Raw genomic sequence first — 18,329 nt, forward strand, 5'->3', positions numbered from 1 at the left:
AACTAAATACAGCATTTCTTCACTCCTAAACCAGTTAGTGCTGAAAATTATGAGCCACGGTGAGCTGTTTGAAATCATTGCACTAGGCACCTTTGAGAACTTATCTGAGAAGGTTTCAATATTATTTATCTTTCAGGAATGTAAACTGATGCAAAAAAACCCAAAGACTTTTTCCTCTTGTTGATCTTTTATGTCATCATCAATAAAATCTTGCACAAAGGCATAGCTGAATTTGAAAAAATGACAGACCTGGTTCTCAATCCAACCTCTTTAGGCTGATTACAAAATTACAAAGTACGTCAGCTACTACCAGCTCATGTGATTTTTAACCATAATATCCATTTTCCAAGTGAAGTGTTTAAAGAGAAAGCAACTAACTTACTGAAAAGCAAAAAAGACTGAAAAGATTCTCTTGTTTAGGAAAGGCAAATGAAGTGACCATTAAAATAGTATCTTTTCAACATATATATTAAATGATAAACACCTATTTTATGCAGTACTATGGGTGATTTGAATGAAACATTTATGCTCTGTGAAACCTATACCTTTATTTAAATACATGCCTTTATTTGGCAATTACATTTGACTAGATACCAGCGTGTCAAAGTCAGCAATGACTTGAACTGTGGTGAGTCCAGCCCCAACTCACCACTATCAGCGATCAGCTTGTAGGAAAATGACTTTGGGCAAGATTGGATTGCAAATTGTTCCACAAAACATGTATTCTCTTTATTTAAATTATGTCCACCATTTCTTCATGTTCCTTCTCACACTACTGATAGGGTACCGTGATGTTCTGCTGGACACTTTGTTGCTGCTTCTATTTAAATCAAAGGTCTGCAATCTTGCTCCTAGATTTGGGTAGAGCTACAACATCTGAACAGGGGAGAGGAGGTGTTAAGGTAATAATGAGCTAACATACTGTAGATTGTCTGACCATTACTCTCTGCTTATAACTTAGGCTGTGAACAACTGAGGTGTATGAAAGCCTACAGACACAAGACTCACATTGAAAGACCCCAGGTTCAGGCTGTTAAGAACAAGTCAACGAGTATGGCTGAAACTTAGGTTCCTAGTCCTGGTCAGGAAAAGATGTGACCAAGAAGATCAGCAGCTATGGCTCCAGGCCTATGGAGAATAGTTAAACTGATCCACTTAATGGGAGCTCATCCAATGAGTGCGGTGCACACTCACTTACAGAAAGTCAGTTGTCAAATGCTCACGTGCGTTTCAAACAAGAATTTAAAAAGCGGGCACACAACTAAGAGTGGCACATTTGTGACAAAGCAGAAAACCTTTATTGCATCTCCTGTGTGAGCTTGAGTAGGGGTTTGCACGCTTTTCTGTTAAAGAACTTTCCACAAAGAGCACAAGCACCCAGATTTTACAGGCCGGCCAACCAGAGTTTCTGACAATCACCTGTGCTGCACCTGCGTACAGACACACCCTGCTTTTTACCCAATAAAATGTATTAAAATTATGTCCCTTCTGTTATTCATCATATTTTCTCTTTTTTCCTTTTCTGTTGTGATCTGTGGTCATCATAAAATTGCATTGTCACAAATGTGGTATGTCCGTGTTGAATTTGATTGAAGTATAAATGAACATATTTGAACATACAAGAAACGTATAGTCTGTAAGAGTATAACTCTTTAAATTCACACTTCATACAGCCTCACTGCTCCAGAACACCCTAGGAATAAATCTTTATAGCGGATTCCTATCTTGTAGTAACTGAATATTGAGACTGGATGGATGGATTTATAGTAATTGTTTTTCTTCAATAAACCAATATTTGTTAAACATTTACTGTAGTGTACAGAGAAAAGCACAAAAAACTAAGTCTTCGAAATCATCAATAAGGCCAAGACAATGAAAATGGACCTCTACAGTAAAACACAAAACAAAGATCACAAGTCGAAGCTGAGTGAGGGTGCATTTAAATCTAAAAAGAACCACAGCTACGTAATTGAAACTAACACCCTGGCATCAATCAAGAAATGGCAGGAACAACATCCGACTTTTCAACAGTATATGACAGAGTCAATAACTGGCAATCAAATCATTGTCCGTGACTCAGATGTAAACAGTAACTCTTCAAAGATTCAGCTACTTTACACAAGTTCCTCTAACATACAAGCCTCTCATCTCTCATGGACAAGCCTCTCATCACTCGACTTGATTCAGTGCAGGAGGAGAGCAAACCTCAGCAGACGCTGTTTGTCCAAAAGTCGAGCTAAGATCCCCTTGACGAATCACACTCCTGTTTACTCCTGGCGTGCAAAACGGGTTTGAATTTAGACCCGCCACATCCAAAGACATCTGGCCAGGCCCCAGTAGGGTTAGTGAGCTTATAGTTGGTTAATGTGTTCTCACCTAGTCAAATACTGAAATTTGATCCCTTTGGCATATTGAGCATCTATGCACACTACATCAATCCATGATTCAAAGGATAGTGCTTCAACAGTTCTGCTGGGTGCATTGTTACAGACATCAATGACCTTTTGCAAAAAAAAAAACTACCTTTTGATTTCAAGCCTCATTACATAACCTTATGAACAAACCTCTAAAAAAGAACGTTTGTAATCAACAGCTGACCTGCAGCTGATGAGTGGACTGGGTTCCTTTGTCTCTTGTTTGCTACCTGTTTGTTTTTTTTTGTTAATATTTATTTTTTGTCAAAGGTCCCTGCTTTTTGTTACTCAGTATTCAACATTGAATACAGAGACACTGGGCCTGCAAAGCAGTGTACAACATTCTTCCTGCCAGCAGCTTCAGACGCCTGGTGAAACTGCCTTTAAAGTGGAATTTTCAAGTGATCTGAAAAAGAAGTAAAGTAAAGAAAGGAGCATCTTTCTCTTATTCTGTTGCCAAGGTGGAGACAGGAATAGAGTGACAGTGATGTAACAGTCAGTCTGGATCTACCAGTTTCATTGCTTTTGTCAAAGGCTGAATTTCCTTTCTTTTACAGTCTGCTATCCCTACAGTACATGGAGATTAAGGCTTTCATTTGGATAAAATTAACATTAAAGGAGCTGCCTGCCAATTCACAAAGTGCACTGCGATATACAGGTCAATTAAGGAAATGTCACTATTCTTCATACTTTTCCTGGCAATTTGTCACTAACATGATGTAAACACGGTGCACTTCATGGTACTGCCACTAAACAGCTTTGCTATAAATCAGTGGTGGTCAAAAAAAGTAATACAAATTGCACTAAAGATACTAAACACTAAAGTCAAAGAACAAAGGTCACAAGACAACCGAATCTGAAAAGTCTTTCTACTTGGGGGGAAAAACATTACAAAATGACTTACAGCACTACTTTGTAGATTAGGTACAAGGCAATACATTCTTTACGCAACTCAATAAGCCTGTTAGGTTAATTTAGGTGGAGATGTTAAAATATTATGACTGATTTATAAATGACGTCAAGTTAATTCATCCAAGCCGTTGATTAGATTTTCACTATATCGTCCGAATGAAGAAAACACATTTTTTGTTTCACTTCACAAATCTTCGAAAAGCAACTCAAGGCTTTACTCAAGGCAAATAGAAATGGTCTCTTGATCTGATTCCTTAGGTCTCAGACTGCGTCTTTTCAAATTACTCACCAAAAGATCAGAGAAGCTGAAACATTTAAGCAAATTCAACCTGCACATGATGATCGGATCTGTTACTTGTTGCGTCTTCTTACAAAACACACACTGCGCATCAGATTCTATTGCTCCCTGCCTCAGATGTTGAATTGACCTCAGTTCTGCAGGTGAAATCGATCTCATGAATGGACACAAACCGGACCGCAATGAAGCTAAGCACAGAATCTCCCACCAGGCCGTACTCACATTGTGAAGACACGGGCAGAATTCACTGCTGAAGGTGGTTGATAACGATATTATTCTCCCAGCTGCAAGTGCAAAACAACCCGCATCAAACTCACAGTTTCGGCGAGAGCGGAGAGTGTTGTCCCAACCACACCTGTATCCACACAAAGGCACAGCCGCTGCAGTCCTGAGTGAATAAAATAATGTCATTAAAGAGGCCGGGCTCCGCACACATTCTTCAGAGCGGGCATCTGAACAATTCCTGGACAGACAAAAGCCACACAATCCGCATAGTGTTCTCCAAACTTGTTTGGATTTTCGTACAATGGACTCTTACATTCCCAACATCTTCACGGATCTGAATGAATTTGTATCTGTGCCTGTGCCCAAGATGACAGGCCAGCTCAGCTCAGTTTACATACTCCCTATCTTTTTCTAGTTCAAAAGTTTTTTTTACCATTTATCTTTCTACTTTTTGTCACCGGAAGACTTCTTATCAGGCCGTTAAAGCCTTTACCTTGTCGCTAATGTACATGAAGCTTACTCTGTATTAAAACAGAAGAAAGTCTGAAATTGTAAAGACTGGATTTGTGACTATTCTTCAACAAGACTGCTTAATACGACTACAAAGACCTAAGTAAGTCAGTAAGTAAGTCTGAGTCCTGGACTGGTGTTAATAACAGTTTAGCACAGCCTCAAATGCAAATGTTTTAAAGATTGATGTTTTAAAGTGCTAAAGATGGACCTTAGTGCCAAAACTACATGCAAACCTCTACACTACATTCATTTTCTAAACGCTTCAGCCATTTCAGGGTGGAAGAGGAGACAGTCTATCCCAGGAAGCAACAGGCGCAAGGCAGGGTACATGTGGAAATGAAGCTCTGATGTTATTTTAAATACATACCTACCATCACTAACGTCACAAGAAAGCACTAACCCAAAGCTGGCAAAAGGACTGACTACCAGAAAAGCCTCCACAAATATTCCCATAACCATGGCTCCATGGTCTGTATACCGGCTGCTAGGGTTCGAGCTCAAGTTAAGTGTATGGAGGCCTGACTGCTACAGCAGCTACAGAAATCTCTGGTCCGTTCAGCAGACAAATGACTGACGTGACAACTGGATCACTTTCTACTGAGAGGAATTTCTTTATTAGAAGGAGACAAAGAGGGATACTAAAGTGAAAGGGGCTCAGAGAGGTCAGCGGGGCTCCTTGGAGTGGGAATCTGTCAGGAGCCCAGGGAGGGCAGGAGAGGAGTGTGGGGTGTCAAGAGGCTGGGTGTAGGAGGGGAAGAACTCCCCGCCGCTCTGCAAATCTCGGGGCTGCAGCAGGTTGCGATACCCGGTCCAGCTCCAGGTGTAAGTGGAGAAGGTCTCGTGGAACTTGGCCAGGCTCTCTGGGGAGAATCGGACCCCGAGCTTCCCCCAGTACTGCCAGGTGTCCCCCTGTTTGCTCTGGACCAGGGTCTTCAGGTAAGCGTCTAGGCCTTCTTTCGTCTGCACACACAGACAGACCATCATAAGACACACCAACACACAGAGCACTTGGTATTGGTATTCCTGTCTTAAATTCCCCCCTCCCTCCCCCCCAGGGATGAATAAAGTATTTTGTATTTAATTGAATAAAAAAGGTGCAATATACATTTTGACAAATCCTGCAAGACTTTTGAATTTATTCTGCATGATATTTGCAGGAGTCGTGCAGGATGTTTTAAGGAGGCTCAGTGTTAAGGTTCTAAACACATGAAAAAAGGGCTTTTAAGTCTGCAAACATTAAACATTCTGGCCCATCAGACATTTGGACGGTTTGACAGCTAAGCATGTCAAGCATCTGCAGAAGACAAGTGATGTTAGTTCTTTTTTTAGTGAGGTCACCCAGCTTTATTTAACAGCAGGTTTATGGTCCAGAAATACCTCACTGAGAAAACCCCTGCAGGAACTATTTAGCACCCTCTGTGTGGTGAGGTAGTTTGAGTCCTCTCATTCAGGACTCTTTAGCTTTCATGTTTGGGTGTCTGAATGTAGAACACTTAAAAGGCTATGTTTCTTTCTCAGCACCTTCAGATTTAAAAGTGAAATGCTGGCTATCTTTTATAACAGCCATGTGTACACGTGAAGACAGAAAACTGAGTTTTTGCTACTCCCTTTGAAAACAGAACATCACGTGCCTATTTTGTCGATTTTTTTTCCATTTGAAATACTTTAATTTGTGCTTGTACTTTCCAAATTAAAACAGCCAACAGAATGTTCAATGATTGAGATGGGATCTGGGACAATAGAAAATTGAGCACACCCCCAGCACACAGTCAACACATTTTCAACTTGCCTATAAAGTGTATGCACCACTGTGCTGGTTTAAGAAAAAAAAATGCTCACAGTTGGTCTTCAGGGACACTTTTTGCTAGCGAGTCAAACTATTGGAAAAAAAAAAACTTGCAAAGCTGGGTGGAGACTGAAACACAAATGAACTGCACCTGGTTGCATTCATTTTCAGGATTTGTTCTTTTGGAGACAAGCGTTGCTATACAGCACAGTGCCTGTTGCCTGTATTCATCCCTCTCTTTTTGTCTTTCATCTGAACCCATTTTTTCTACCCTATTTATTTGTTACAATGTGTTTATGTTTTGTTTACTAGCGGTCAATCTGTGCGGCACAGTGGTCAGCATTGCTGCCTCGCAGCACTGGGGCCCTGGGTTCAATTCCAAACCAAGGTCGAACCTGTGTGGAAGTTTCCTCCCAGAGTCCAAAGACATATTGGTTAATTGGCCTCTGGGTAAATTGGCCCTGGTGAGAGTGTGTGTCTGTCTGTGTGTGCCCTGCAATGGACTGGTGTCCCATCCTGGGTGCATCCTGCTTTGCTCCCATTGCTTGCCAGGATATGCCCAGACTCCCTTGTGACACAGAATGGGAAGGGGTGGTTAGAAAATGGATGGATGGGTAGTGGTCAATCAGTTCATTGCCATGAGCATCTTGCTAGCAGGGCCAAGATGTGACTGTGCTCCTTCTGACAAAAATGCTCTGCCAGGTCACCCTCCATTTTTCACATGAGCTCCAAAGCGCCTACAGTTGAGTGTAGGAGGGATGCAGCTCTTTCTGTAACAGCACATAAAATGGCAGTTTATGTGTACTTCAGAGGTCACAGGGGTCATACTAAGGACACCCCAATCCCTTGTGTCAGGGCCAACCTTGGTAATGCATGACTGATTTTGAGCTTCCACTAACAGAATCCCAGTCATGATTTACTAATGACATCCCCATACAGTACTTGAACATCCTGTCTGGGCTGAACCTCTGTGTTGTACCTTTTGTCGTACATCATAAACCATTCTGAAGTCCATGTTGGCTCTTTCTTCAGCTGTGAGTTTGACTTTGATCTTCACTGGGGTGATCATCTGCTTGGTCTCCACCCCAGGGTGCTTACTTGTAACCTGGAGAAAAGGTAGTGCTAGGATATTACAAAGTCCTGAGAAACTATATTTCCAGTAATAGTCTATCAATTGCTCTGTCATATTAGGGAATACTCCTAATAGCAGGTCAATCCAGTGTCAATTATATTCGCAATGAATAGCACAATCAACAGCATCTGACACATCTGTGCATGAAGTGCAGGAAACAGTCTGGTTAATATTCAGGCTGTCTGAAGTCAAGTATTAACCAGATCACCAATAGCTTTCCCACAGGACACTGAGAAAAAAGCATGGTCTGCTGGGTCATGGGACAGACCACATGCTTTGGAGAGGAAGGGTCACTCCAGTGAAACATATTATTGTCTAATATTTCGGTAGAGAAGCATGTCAACTTTAAAACCTTAAATTAAATATGTTAATGATTGCAAAGGTCTGAGATACCTAAATTTCAGTGGCAGAGCCAGCAACCTTTCAGGCAGAATATACCATATAAGCTTGATTTGCCAAATCTGAATTGATACATAGAATATACTGTAAATACCTGCATCCAGTTGCTTGCTCAGAGTCTATTTGATAGGGTAGTGTAACTGGTAGGGTAATATAAATGTGTCTGTCACTATCCAAGTATCTTCAATCAATCATACCTCATACAGTAGAATCATAGAAAACCAATCATAGAAAACACAGGGGTGATTAATTCCCCAGCCCAATTCTACACCAGGGGTGTGTGTCAGTCTAAGCAATGCTGCCCTCTGTCGTTCATACTGTGCACAGCACTTACTCTGTCTGCTACAGAGCAGCTCAGAATAAATTTGAGACTTTATTTGGAATTGTCAAGCGAGATGTTACATCTTGGCTCACAGTAACAGTCTCATTCGGGGCTGCAGCAGAGCAGACAGGCACCAGTGCCCTGCTGGCCCATTGACACACTTGTCTGTTAACAGCTACACCTTCTATAGCCATGAAAGAGACCTGTCCCTTTGGTGATATCACCCTGAGTCTGCACGTGCCTGGAAAGTCTCAGGGGGCAGTGTTTTGATCTGAGTTGTCCCAAGCCGCCTCATCCCACTGGTGGAGCTGAGCCAAGTGTTCACTGCTACCTGGGGGATCAGTGCCAGTGAAATAAACCTGTCTTGAACTTGTCATGTCTGGATCACAAAGCTCAACCTGCACTCAGAGCCAAGGCTCTGTGGTTTAGACACTCGGGACAGTCTTTAAAGAACAGGTGAAAGGAGATTCGCTTTCAGTTTAGCTTGAGGGTTTGGTTTTTTTTTGGAAAAGAGACCTCTCGGAATTTTCAGACCATTACATTCTAATATGACCTCTGAGTAATACCACACTACTAAATTAAAAACTCACTCTTCTTACTGTACCCTCATGAGTCATGCTTTCCATGTGTAGCAGTATTTCTACTGACATCACTGATGCATTGCTCATTGTGGTTCCACAGATCCACTTGGAGGTCTACGTGGAAACACTTCCATTGCACCATGAACAATAATGGGTAAAAATGGCCTCATAAGTCACACAGTAGCAGATTACTGTATGCAGAAATGTAATCTCAGGTCCATCATTGGATCATTGATTATCAAAGACTTTATAGTTATTTTCACCTATGGGGTAAATGCATAAATGGGTGTACATGAATATATTAAGAATTAAATTATTCATAGCTAATTTATATAATGCGATGTTCAGTATGATTATTGTTGAGGACTCTGAATTGCAACAAAACATTAATGTCACTGTCACCGTCTTTCTCGGATCTTCAACAGGTAAAAGATTAAAGAGACCTACAGTGTAAAACCTGGTCAAGGGGTGATCTTGCAGAACTTAATTTCCCTTTTTGCACAACCCTGTCCTCATCCTCACCCTCAGGTACCACCTGGTAACCCCGTTCTAGTTATTTCATTTACCTCCTGCTTGGTGCAGACATTACTAACTGGATCAATGTGTACTATTACTGGTACATCTCAGTTATTTTGTTAATAAATTGAGCCATGAGCTGATTTTCCCAGTATATTAAAGAGGAGGATTTTCAAGGCTCTTTCTACCTTTCTGAAATGATCTGCAAAAATCTGATACTGGAAATGTAGAAACTATGCAGGAGTGAAATATGTGTATATATTTATATGTCAGGGATCCTAGAGGTGTGCTTTCTCATTACCTACTGCTTAAAGCTTAAAAAACATGTCACTGATCTTATCCAAATAACTATGTCATTTGCACAGTTAAGATCTGGGTTGTAATGAAAAGGGGGGAACTCTACCATTGTGGTGGATTTATTTATTAATAACTTTGTAGAGCAGAAGGTGGCGGAGTTTTGGGCAAATTGAATCAGCTGTGACAGGGCACACTGTGCTCCAGAAGGTGCCGCTCTATGGATGAGAAGTTGAACCAAAGTCCTGACTGCTTGGTTATTAAGGATTCCATGGCAGCGATCAGAAGAGTACAGGTCTTAACCTTAGTGTCCTGGTTTAAATCCACTTCAGACCTGTCAAATCTAGGTGACGTGATTTCTCACTTCCACACTTTATCTGTTGTGCAATGGTGCTGCTGATGTAGAACGGCTGTGTATCACCCCATCACTGACATGGGTGCTGCACCTCATTGTATTGTTCATTGGATGAAGTAGGTTGTTTCCTATGTGTGAAATATTATGAAACCCTTGGATAAAGAGTGTTATACAAGTGCAGGTAATTATTATTACCTGGAGTTACTCATACTTGTCTATAGATTTATATGTCAGTCAAGGTTGTATGGAAGCCTGCAATGCACTTCACACCTTCACACACTCATCTGAAAACAGGGCCCAAAACTTTGCTCTGTACCAAAATGAGCCTTGAAAATCCCCCTGTGTACCTGTTTTCCAGTAATCAAGGGCTGGTCCTCACCATGAGTTTGCATTGTTGGGTTGTCAGCTGCCTGCTTTGGGCCAGAAACTGGAAGGGTTTGCGTTTGGAGAATCCAGAGAGCCTTGGCTTTGGAACACACGACTCCTTGTTGAGACTGGGCATCTTGGAATAGGGGCTGTCTGTCTTGTCTGGCAGAGAGAGTAGAGGACAGGCTTTAGAGTCACAGGCCTGTCAATTCCATTAAACCACAGCAACGCAGCTACCTAATTCTACAAGCACAGAAAAGATATCTACACAAAGAAAACACAAACAGAAACTTTCTATAGAGAGCATTTGCAATACTGAAAAACAATGGCTTGAAGTCTCTTGAGTGGCTCAAACAGGATGCAGATATTGCTGGTTCAAGCCTGGATCATGGCATCAGCTGATCAGCTGATACTTTACAGCACTGGTGCCTAAAGAGTTGGAAGAAGTTATTAAATTGGCAGTATTAAGCCGCTAATGACTTGATTTAGAACATCAATATCTGAGCTGGAATGAAAAGCCACAAACACAGGCCCTCCAAAACCAACAGTGGAGGCGTCTGGGCAGCAGCATTTGTGGAAAAAATTCCAGTCCATATTAATTCCAAATACATTCCATAAGTAGGAGGAATAAAAAGAAAATGAAAGAGTGAGGTTCTCTTTGTGGGCCAAAACCCTCACTTAGTTCTGTTAAATGCCATTCATACTGAGTAAATGAAAGACACCAGTTTTAATCACAAGGGAGTAACATCCATATTTTCATTTCCTTGACACATGAAGTTGCTGCTGCTTTCTGTAACAGCTTTGAGGCTGGTAATAAAGAGCCTGCTATACAACATACTGCAACGCTGAGGCAGAACTTTCTTCATTCAGCCTTTATTCAGTATGAACAGCTGCTCTGTACATTCACATTCAAGCTGCAGTATGAAGTGGTATTAAAGCTCTGCATTTATTACCAGGTGGTTTAGAATCCCTGTTATTATGCACCTGGGAAATTATTATGATTAATAATTAGGAATGATAATAACAGGTTAAGGTCCCATTTTTTACGGTTATTATTTCTTGTAAAATGAATGGGGATTAAGCAGCACAGTGGCACAGCAGTTAGCATTGCTGCCTCACAGTGCTTGGGTTTCATTCCGGACTTGGGGTGCTACATGCGTGGAATTTGTGCTCCCAGTGTTTGTGTGATTTTCCTCTGTGTGCTACGGTTTCCTCCCACAGTCCAAAGACATTCTGGTAGGTTAATGGGCTTTTGGCTCCTTGGTGTGAGTGTTGGTGTCTGTGTGTGTGCCCTGCGATGGACTGGTGTCCTGTGCCCTTTGCTTGCCAGGATAGATCCTGAATTTGATGTAGCAGATAATTATAGTCGTCCAAGAGGACGTGGAAAATGCAGGACTATATTTATTCGACAAATATTTACTGGAAAAAGAAAAACAAAACCGGAACACTGGAGACACGTTGGTACTGTACACTGCAGACATGTGAAGGTGCTTTAACTCACCCAGTGGCACTAAATATTTCAGGAGCTGCTTTCCAGACAATCCCAGCAGGCAGGCTCCTTTGGTATAGTACCCAATAAGATGGTTGCCGTCATGTTTAGTCACCTTGCGCCTAAGTCTCCTTGAGTACTTCTTGTGATAGTACCTGCGGGACAGAAAGGAGCCTTGCAAGTCCATGCTAGCAACTAGCACAGCAATTCCAGGACGACAGAATTGTGAAGTGACTATAATGCCAGCAAAATATTGTACAGTTTTATAGCTTATCAGATTTTTTTCAGAAAGTTCTTTTTGTTGATATATTTTATACCAAATTAACCACTTTACAGGTAACTTCTTGGTAAATATTCATGCTGCAGTGTCACGTGCGATTGACTGAATGTCCAATGATAGATTAGTCAGTAAATGTCAGAAAGGGCAAGCCGTAGAATGGCCAGGAGGGCAAAAAAGACCCAATGCGTAGTGGCAAAACGGGGGTTAGCCCGGGCTCAGCAGGTCAGATGAAGTCAGGTAGAAACCTGTGCCCTCAGGCCGCGGAGGAGACAACCTGGTGGTAGGCGGGTCTCAAGACATCCAAACCCTCAATGCTGAGCGAGGAGTAAAGGGTGACCCAGAAATATATAGCCCCACACAAAGACACACTGGAAGGACAAGCAAAACACAGGGAAACTAGGAACAGGACAGAGTAGGAGCACACCTCCTACTTTTATGTTATGTTACTGTATGTTTTTGGTGTTTTCTTAATGTCCTTGTATTGGAGCATAAATGCATATAAACATTTAATTACACTTGTTCATCGGACAATAAACTGAACTGTACTGAATTGGATGCTTTTGCTATAAAGGCCATAATGCCAGATTTGCATATTCTAAAGAGTTAAACACTGTGTAATAATGTCAGAAACAAAAAAAGTCAAACTTAAGAGATACAACCAATAGTCTCACCTCACGATCTCTCCTGTGTGCTTGTAGGGAAGGGTACCTACTCCTAGCATCTTGGTGAGCGTTCTGAAGAACACGGTGTCAGCTACATCCTCAGCATGGCTGCTGTCGTGAGCCTCTGCTGGACAAGCATACAGACAACACAAGACAACACCACCATCAGTCCTGCTCAGGACAGCTGCTTCAATTGAAATTGTCGCTGATAGTGCTTACTCCCTCCATACTTGTATCGATTTAATCACTCGTAGATTGTTCAAGTCTACAGTTCCCCCCAAATTAAAAATGTCTACGCTGGAATCTAACACCCACAGAAAGAGCTTGGAGAATGAACTTCAAGGAAAAGAAACTGTCTCATCCATGTTCTGTGCTGTGGGTTTATTTAGTTGTTTGCACTTCCTAACCACGTAGGAGGACGATTTTAACTATTGCATTCCAGAAGTAACTTAAGCTTCTCTCACTTCTGGCCTCTGAGTGTATTGGCCCTGGTGGGAGTGTCTGTGTTTGTGTGTCTGTCTGCACTGCAATGGATCCTGTGCCCATTGCTTGCTGGGACAGGATCTGGCTCCCCTGCGACCCTGAATTGGAAGAAGTGGTTAAAAATGGACCGATTTCATTTTTGCAATGAAATCTCATTGCAAAAAACCATGAAAACCATGAATTTGCAATGAAAACCATGAAGAATGTGGGTCCCCAGGACCAGCAGTGCTCTAGTCTGGGTGTGCTGACATTTACCTTTCATACACTTGGAAAACCTCCTGTCATTCGTCATGGCTGTCAGAAAGTCTTGGAAGCCCACCTCTCCATCCCCTGCACTCAATGAAAGCATTGCTGTTATACTCACTGTTCCCTTTCACAGCAGCCGATTTAAATGGGAACCTATATGGACTTTGGAACAAAAAGTCCCGGAAGGCCACCTTCTACATTTTGCAAACAAAGTCATCTAATTGCCTGTTTTATAGTTTAAAGGTTTAAGGCATTAAGGAATAGTTTAAGGCATTTTCAAGCATGTGTGCATTTTCTTGTGATGACAAAGAGCTGTGCATGGTGCAAAAGTACAGTTTGCACCATTGTAAGAATCCTTTGCACTGGATGCACTGGGCAATGAAGGCTTTGATATGCAAGTACAGGAAGGGAATCCAGGTCAGCTCCAACAGTTCTACTGATTTACCATTCCTGTAACATCTGTATCGATCAAGTCCTGTTTTACTGAATTTCTGCTATCAGGTTTTCAGGTTAACAGTTATGGTTAAATCCACTAAGACTGAGATCTTACCATCATAATCTGCCCTCTTCAATGCCAAGTCCATCACATCATTGCTGATGTTAATGCCCACAGCACTCAGAGTGGTCCTCAGACCAGATCTGTCGATGTAGCCGTCCTCGTTCTTTGTGAACAGCTCAAACACCTCCTGGAAGGCTGTGGACACACCCAGAGGAGAGGAACAGCTGTTGCTGACCATAGACAAGCATTATGGATGGTAAATTGACATGCACACCAGCAAGAGCTCTTCACTGACAATCACAACTAGTCACAGGAGCCTAACATCCATGGAAAAAGCTAACAAAATGAACTTCTAGAAAAATGGTCTCCTTCTAATAATTTAATAATATTCTAATATTCCCATACAGTCAGCAAATGCAATCAGTAACGATAGGTTATCAGTATTCACAATGAAAGATTTCCACATTAACCCAATACAAATGAAAAATTAATTTGAGTTAAAAGCAAAGTAAAAGTAAGATTCAAACTGTATAGAGCTGGGTCCACAAACAAATGCATAAGCAGTGTGCCACCATCAGAGCTCAGCACTACAGCCGTTCACATCAATATTGATTTGTATATAGATGTATTACTGATGCTCTGAACTAATAACACCTGCAGAGTACTGTGAAAACAATTACACCAGGGGGGCCCGTATCAGATCAGACTGTGACATTCCAATGGCCTGCTGAATACTGAGGCTTTTATAAGCCACACATGGAAGTCAAGATGCAAAAAGAGCTACACGTCCCAACTATTGATGTTTCACTGAGTACAAGCTGTAAAAAAAACAAATTGTATCATCTAAAAACCATGATATCCTATGGACTGTTGACTGATTTAAGCTATGGAAGCCCGTTTCCGCCAGAGAGTAAAACCAAAACGCGCTATGGTATCTCGCAATTGCGACTTTGTATCTCAGAATTCCGAGTTTATATCTCGCAATTGCGACTTATATCTCACAATTGTGACTTAAAATCTCAGAATTACAACTTAATATTTATTATACCCAAAGACCTGGGTTCGAGCCCATGCAGTGACTTAAAGTCATAATTACGAGAAATGAAGTAAATAAGTAGTCCGTGATCATATGCCTGCAGGCACAGGGCCGGGCTGCCTTAACTCACCTTGGATTTGTGGCTCAGTGAGCGACTCTTCCTTCCCTATAGCTGCCCAGTCTTCTGTGACAAAACGGGACATCTCCCTAAGGACATCATACTGATTAGACACTACCCTCACCACAGGCTAGCCTGTTCTAATTGAAACACCGGACTTTAGCAGAATGAAACGACACTGCTGTGGTAGGACGGGGAATGACAGTAGTGCAAGCTTCCTGTATGGTGCTTCACCTGTGATCTTCACTAGTGTGTGACACGTACATCTTTCCTCACCTCTCTTCCCACTCTGATCGGATCTTGAAAGACATTTCAGAAGGTGGTTTATCTGACATAGTCAAGGCAAAGAACCAGATAACTGAAGCCATCATCAACTGAGATTTGGCCCCAAAAACACACCATGCAGCATGCAATACATAAAAGAGATCCTACATGCAATGTTAGTGCTCAAATCATTACAGCATTGCCCTCTATGAATCTCTCTTACTCACTTTGCATGCATTTCTTCCTCTTTCTCATCTGGATTTGTTGGTGATGACGTCTGGATGGTAGGAGCTTCTCCAAGAACTTGGGGCTCCGGGCGCTGCTCCTGGCCAGGTTTGGCAGCCTTCTTTTTCTGCAAGACCTCTTCAGGTTTGGGCATGACACACTGCTGGGGTTTAGCAACTGTCGTTCTTTCCAGGATCTCTTCAGCCATTGATTTGGCTCTCTCCTGGGGCTTGTGTGCCCTGCTCTCTGAGTCCTCTTCAAGCCTGGGCTTTGCACTCTGCTGGGGTTTGGGTGCCCTCTTGCTCTCTGAGATCTCTTCATGCCCAGACTTGGCTCTCTCTTGGGGTCTGGGTGCCTTCTTGCTCTCTGAGATGTCTTCAGGACAGGGCTTGGCTCTCTCCTGGGGTCTGGGTGCTTCTGTCTCTACTATCACTGTTCTCACGGGTGCAGTGGGTTTTTCTGTGCATGGCTGCACTGCCTTCTTGGGACTGGTTTTATCTGTACTCTTCCTCATTGCCTTGCTTCCCATGGCCTCGGGGGCTTTACCAGCAGTATCTACTTCCTTTTTCTCATCTCTCTTCCCCTTTGCAGACACAGTCTTCTTCGTGGTCAGCTGAACAGCAGTCTTCTTATCATCTCTGTCACCCTGTTGCTTGCTGCCTGGATGCTCCAGAGGACTGTCTTGAGTGGTTTCTGCTGCGTGTGTAGCCTCTGCTGTGCAGACTGACTCCCCCCTCTCCTGACTCTCATCTTCTTCAGCGTAACTTACAAAAGGAGAGTCGGGTTCAGCACTAGTTGTGGCTTCTGGACAGCTGCTCTGTTGTTCTCCTTTAATTTTGTGGACCTTTCTGTCAAAGCCCAAGGCCATTCTGAAAGGCCAGGTGCCCAACTTCAGGGTCGTCACCCAGCTGTCCTGTAAGGATTTAAATGAAAGGTGGACTAGTAAGATCTGTTAAGGAATGGTGTCTTTTGTTTCAATCGTCTAACTACAATATACTGTATGTATAGCTCCTAACAGGGTTGAAAGAAAAGCAGATATTCACTTCTGGTCTAAAACAGCACACATGGATTTAAGGAACTAAGGGTTTAATGTGCAAAAGTTTGTATCTAACAAGAGATGAATTCTAGGAATGGAAAAGAAAACTTAAAACATGTGTGCCTTCCACTTGCTTAAAAATGAAATAGATTTTGTGTGTGTGGTGGGGGGAGCAAAGTTGTTTTCTGCAGCTTATGGATTTGAGGCATTGGGTCACAGTTATAATTCACCCCAGTGGAGACGGAGGACGATGCTCTTATAAATGGCACTGATGGCCAAAGAGGAGAGAGAACAATTGCAGCACTGCCATGATGGCTGGTCACCACTGCACTTGAGCCCTCTGTAAATGTTTACCTTTTTACCACCGGTCTGCTCCTCGCTGTCCTCCTCGTTACCTTTCTCCATGTCCAGTTTCTGCTCTGACTGTCTGTCCAGCCTCACTCGCTCTCTGGGCTCACTGGGACAAAGGCAAAGGGGAAGGTGGCTGCAAGTTCACACTGAACACTGAGGATCAGACCGAGAGAGAGGACCGAGACGATCTGGACAGAGAGAGAGAACAGAAAGAGTTGTTATTGAAAGAGCAGCTTGCATGATCTCCTTTCATTTCATTTCTTGATTGCAGCTATTACAGTGTTCCTCAGCTCTGGCCTTCAGGAAGATCTTGCTGTGGATTTCTGCTTTGTCACTCACCAAAAATCATTGGAGTAATTGTCCAGACATACAGCATCTATGTAACTGTTTTCTCAGTTCTAAAAATGTAACCATCTAATAATCCTGTAAACAGTGCTGTCCAGGACCACAGTCCAGGAACACAGAGCTGTTCATTTATTGCTGGCTGTGACGTTTGCTTTGACTGTAATTACAGACTAGAACGTATTTTGAAAAGAAAATCTTGTTGGTACCAAATGCAAGGAGGCAGGACAGGGAAGCAAAACTATGTGGCACACTGCTCTGACACCTATTGGCAATAGCCTGATGCACAGTCTTGTACAGGTTAACTTCCAGCAGCTCATTCAGCTGCCTACACACGATGAACCAGTCAAATGTTTAAAACTTCCCACAAAGTTTATGATTTTGAATTACGAAACAATGGTTGCATAGCAATACGTGTATTTGAAGAAGACGACAACTATTAATGAGGCTCTAATTATTGTAATTGAGAAATCAGTAAAAAAAATATTTATCTTTGACCCAAGCAGTATGAACAGTTTTTCTTAACGTTCATACGCGCGTTTTGGAGAGTGTTTGGTTGCTGCAACACAGACAGGAAAGAAGTTTCCAGAAGCCTGCAGAGAAGGATTTTTACATATTAATAAGCTTCAGCCGAACACGACGTTATTAAGCAGCACAATTAGATCAGATTTTTTAAACTGGGTTACTACAGTTAGAAAATCAGTATCAACTGCATGCAAACGTTTTCACACATATTACAAATACGAGTAAGGAAACCCCTATATTACTTCTACTGCCTAGTCTGTCTAATCTTAGTACTATTACTATTAATGCTGTTAACCTAACAATAATAAACTGCCAACCTCCTGAAGAGCTTTCCTCCATTATTTGGGACGACTGTGTCGAGTCATTGTGTTACTATTTCCGAAGTTGTTTTAAGAAGCGAGAAACTATTTCTAAGGAATGACGACTAAACCCGGAGCCCGGAGCCGAGGCCACCGGCTATCTCCCTTTTGCACCTCCTTCTTTTCTTTCCCCTCGGTCTGCTGCTTCGCTCCTATGATCGAAAGCACAATCTCCTCTCGCCAGCGTTTACATCGCTAAACGCTGACGACGCACCCGCAGACCACTGTGACGTCACATTTTCGGATGATTGTGACGTCGAGTGCGTCGGTGACGGTGTATTTGGGGCCGAGGCAGGGGCAG

General features: G+C 42.4%; 2 protein-coding genes across 8 annotated transcripts in view; both read right to left on the reverse strand.

The window, feature by feature from the left end:
- Positions 1-4,012, reverse strand: part of mylk5 (myosin, light chain kinase 5) — a 61,825-nt gene extending 57,813 nt beyond the window's left edge. For 3 of the 4 annotated variants that reach the window (XM_088623176.1, XM_088623175.1, XM_088623173.1), the window contains exon 1: positions 3,847-3,987. The gene's annotated coding sequence lies outside the window, so the exon portion shown is untranslated. Of the gene's footprint in view, positions 1-3,846 lie in introns of all 4 variants that reach the window. The other variant, XM_088623174.1, reaches the window with a different exon arrangement.
- A 937-nt stretch (positions 4,013-4,949) lies between these two features.
- On the reverse strand, positions 4,950-18,225 carry LOC148638552 (uncharacterized). 4 transcript variants are annotated; one of them, XM_088623177.1, is made up of 11 exons: positions 17,987-18,224; positions 16,806-16,990; positions 15,418-16,328; positions 14,939-15,015; positions 13,824-13,967; positions 13,283-13,357; positions 12,554-12,671; positions 11,615-11,757; positions 10,127-10,275; positions 7,128-7,253; positions 4,950-5,322 (listed from the first exon to the last, which is right to left on the reverse strand). In XM_088623177.1, exons 2-11 carry the CDS (start codon positions 16,854-16,856, stop codon positions 5,026-5,028), a joined length of 2,091 nt encoding a protein of 696 aa, XP_088479303.1. In that variant the 5' UTR covers positions 16,857-16,990; positions 17,987-18,224; the 3' UTR covers positions 4,950-5,025. The 4 variants fall into 4 exon arrangements, with proteins under 4 accessions (XP_088479303.1, XP_088479304.1, XP_088479305.1 ...); XM_088623178.1 differs by having other exon boundaries at positions 12,554-12,668; positions 17,987-18,223; XM_088623179.1 differs by lacking the exon at positions 13,283-13,357 and having other exon boundaries at positions 12,554-12,668.
- Between the last annotated feature and the right edge of the window lie 104 nt (positions 18,226-18,329).

The sequence above is a fragment of the Lepisosteus platostomus genome, chromosome 28, assembly GCF_059453375.1.
Source record: "Lepisosteus platostomus isolate fLepPlt1 chromosome 28, fLepPlt1.hap1, whole genome shotgun sequence".
Lineage (NCBI taxonomy): Eukaryota > Metazoa > Chordata > Actinopteri > Semionotiformes > Lepisosteidae > Lepisosteus > Lepisosteus platostomus.

Excerpts from the sequence above, each read along its gene's own strand:
- LOC148638552 (XM_088623177.1), bottom strand. The coding sequence starts at position 16,856 with ATGGAGAAAGGTAACGAGGAGGACAGCGAGGAGCAGACCGGTGGTAAA. Across the intron at positions 13,358-13,823 it reads GAAGAGGGCAGATTATGATG|GGGATGGAGAGGTGGGCTTC; the intron begins GTAAGATCTCAG and ends CATTGAGTGCAG. Across the intron at positions 5,323-7,127 it reads TTTATGATGTACGACAAAAG|ACGAAAGAAGGCCTAGACGC; the intron begins GTACAACACAGA and ends CTGTGTGTGCAG.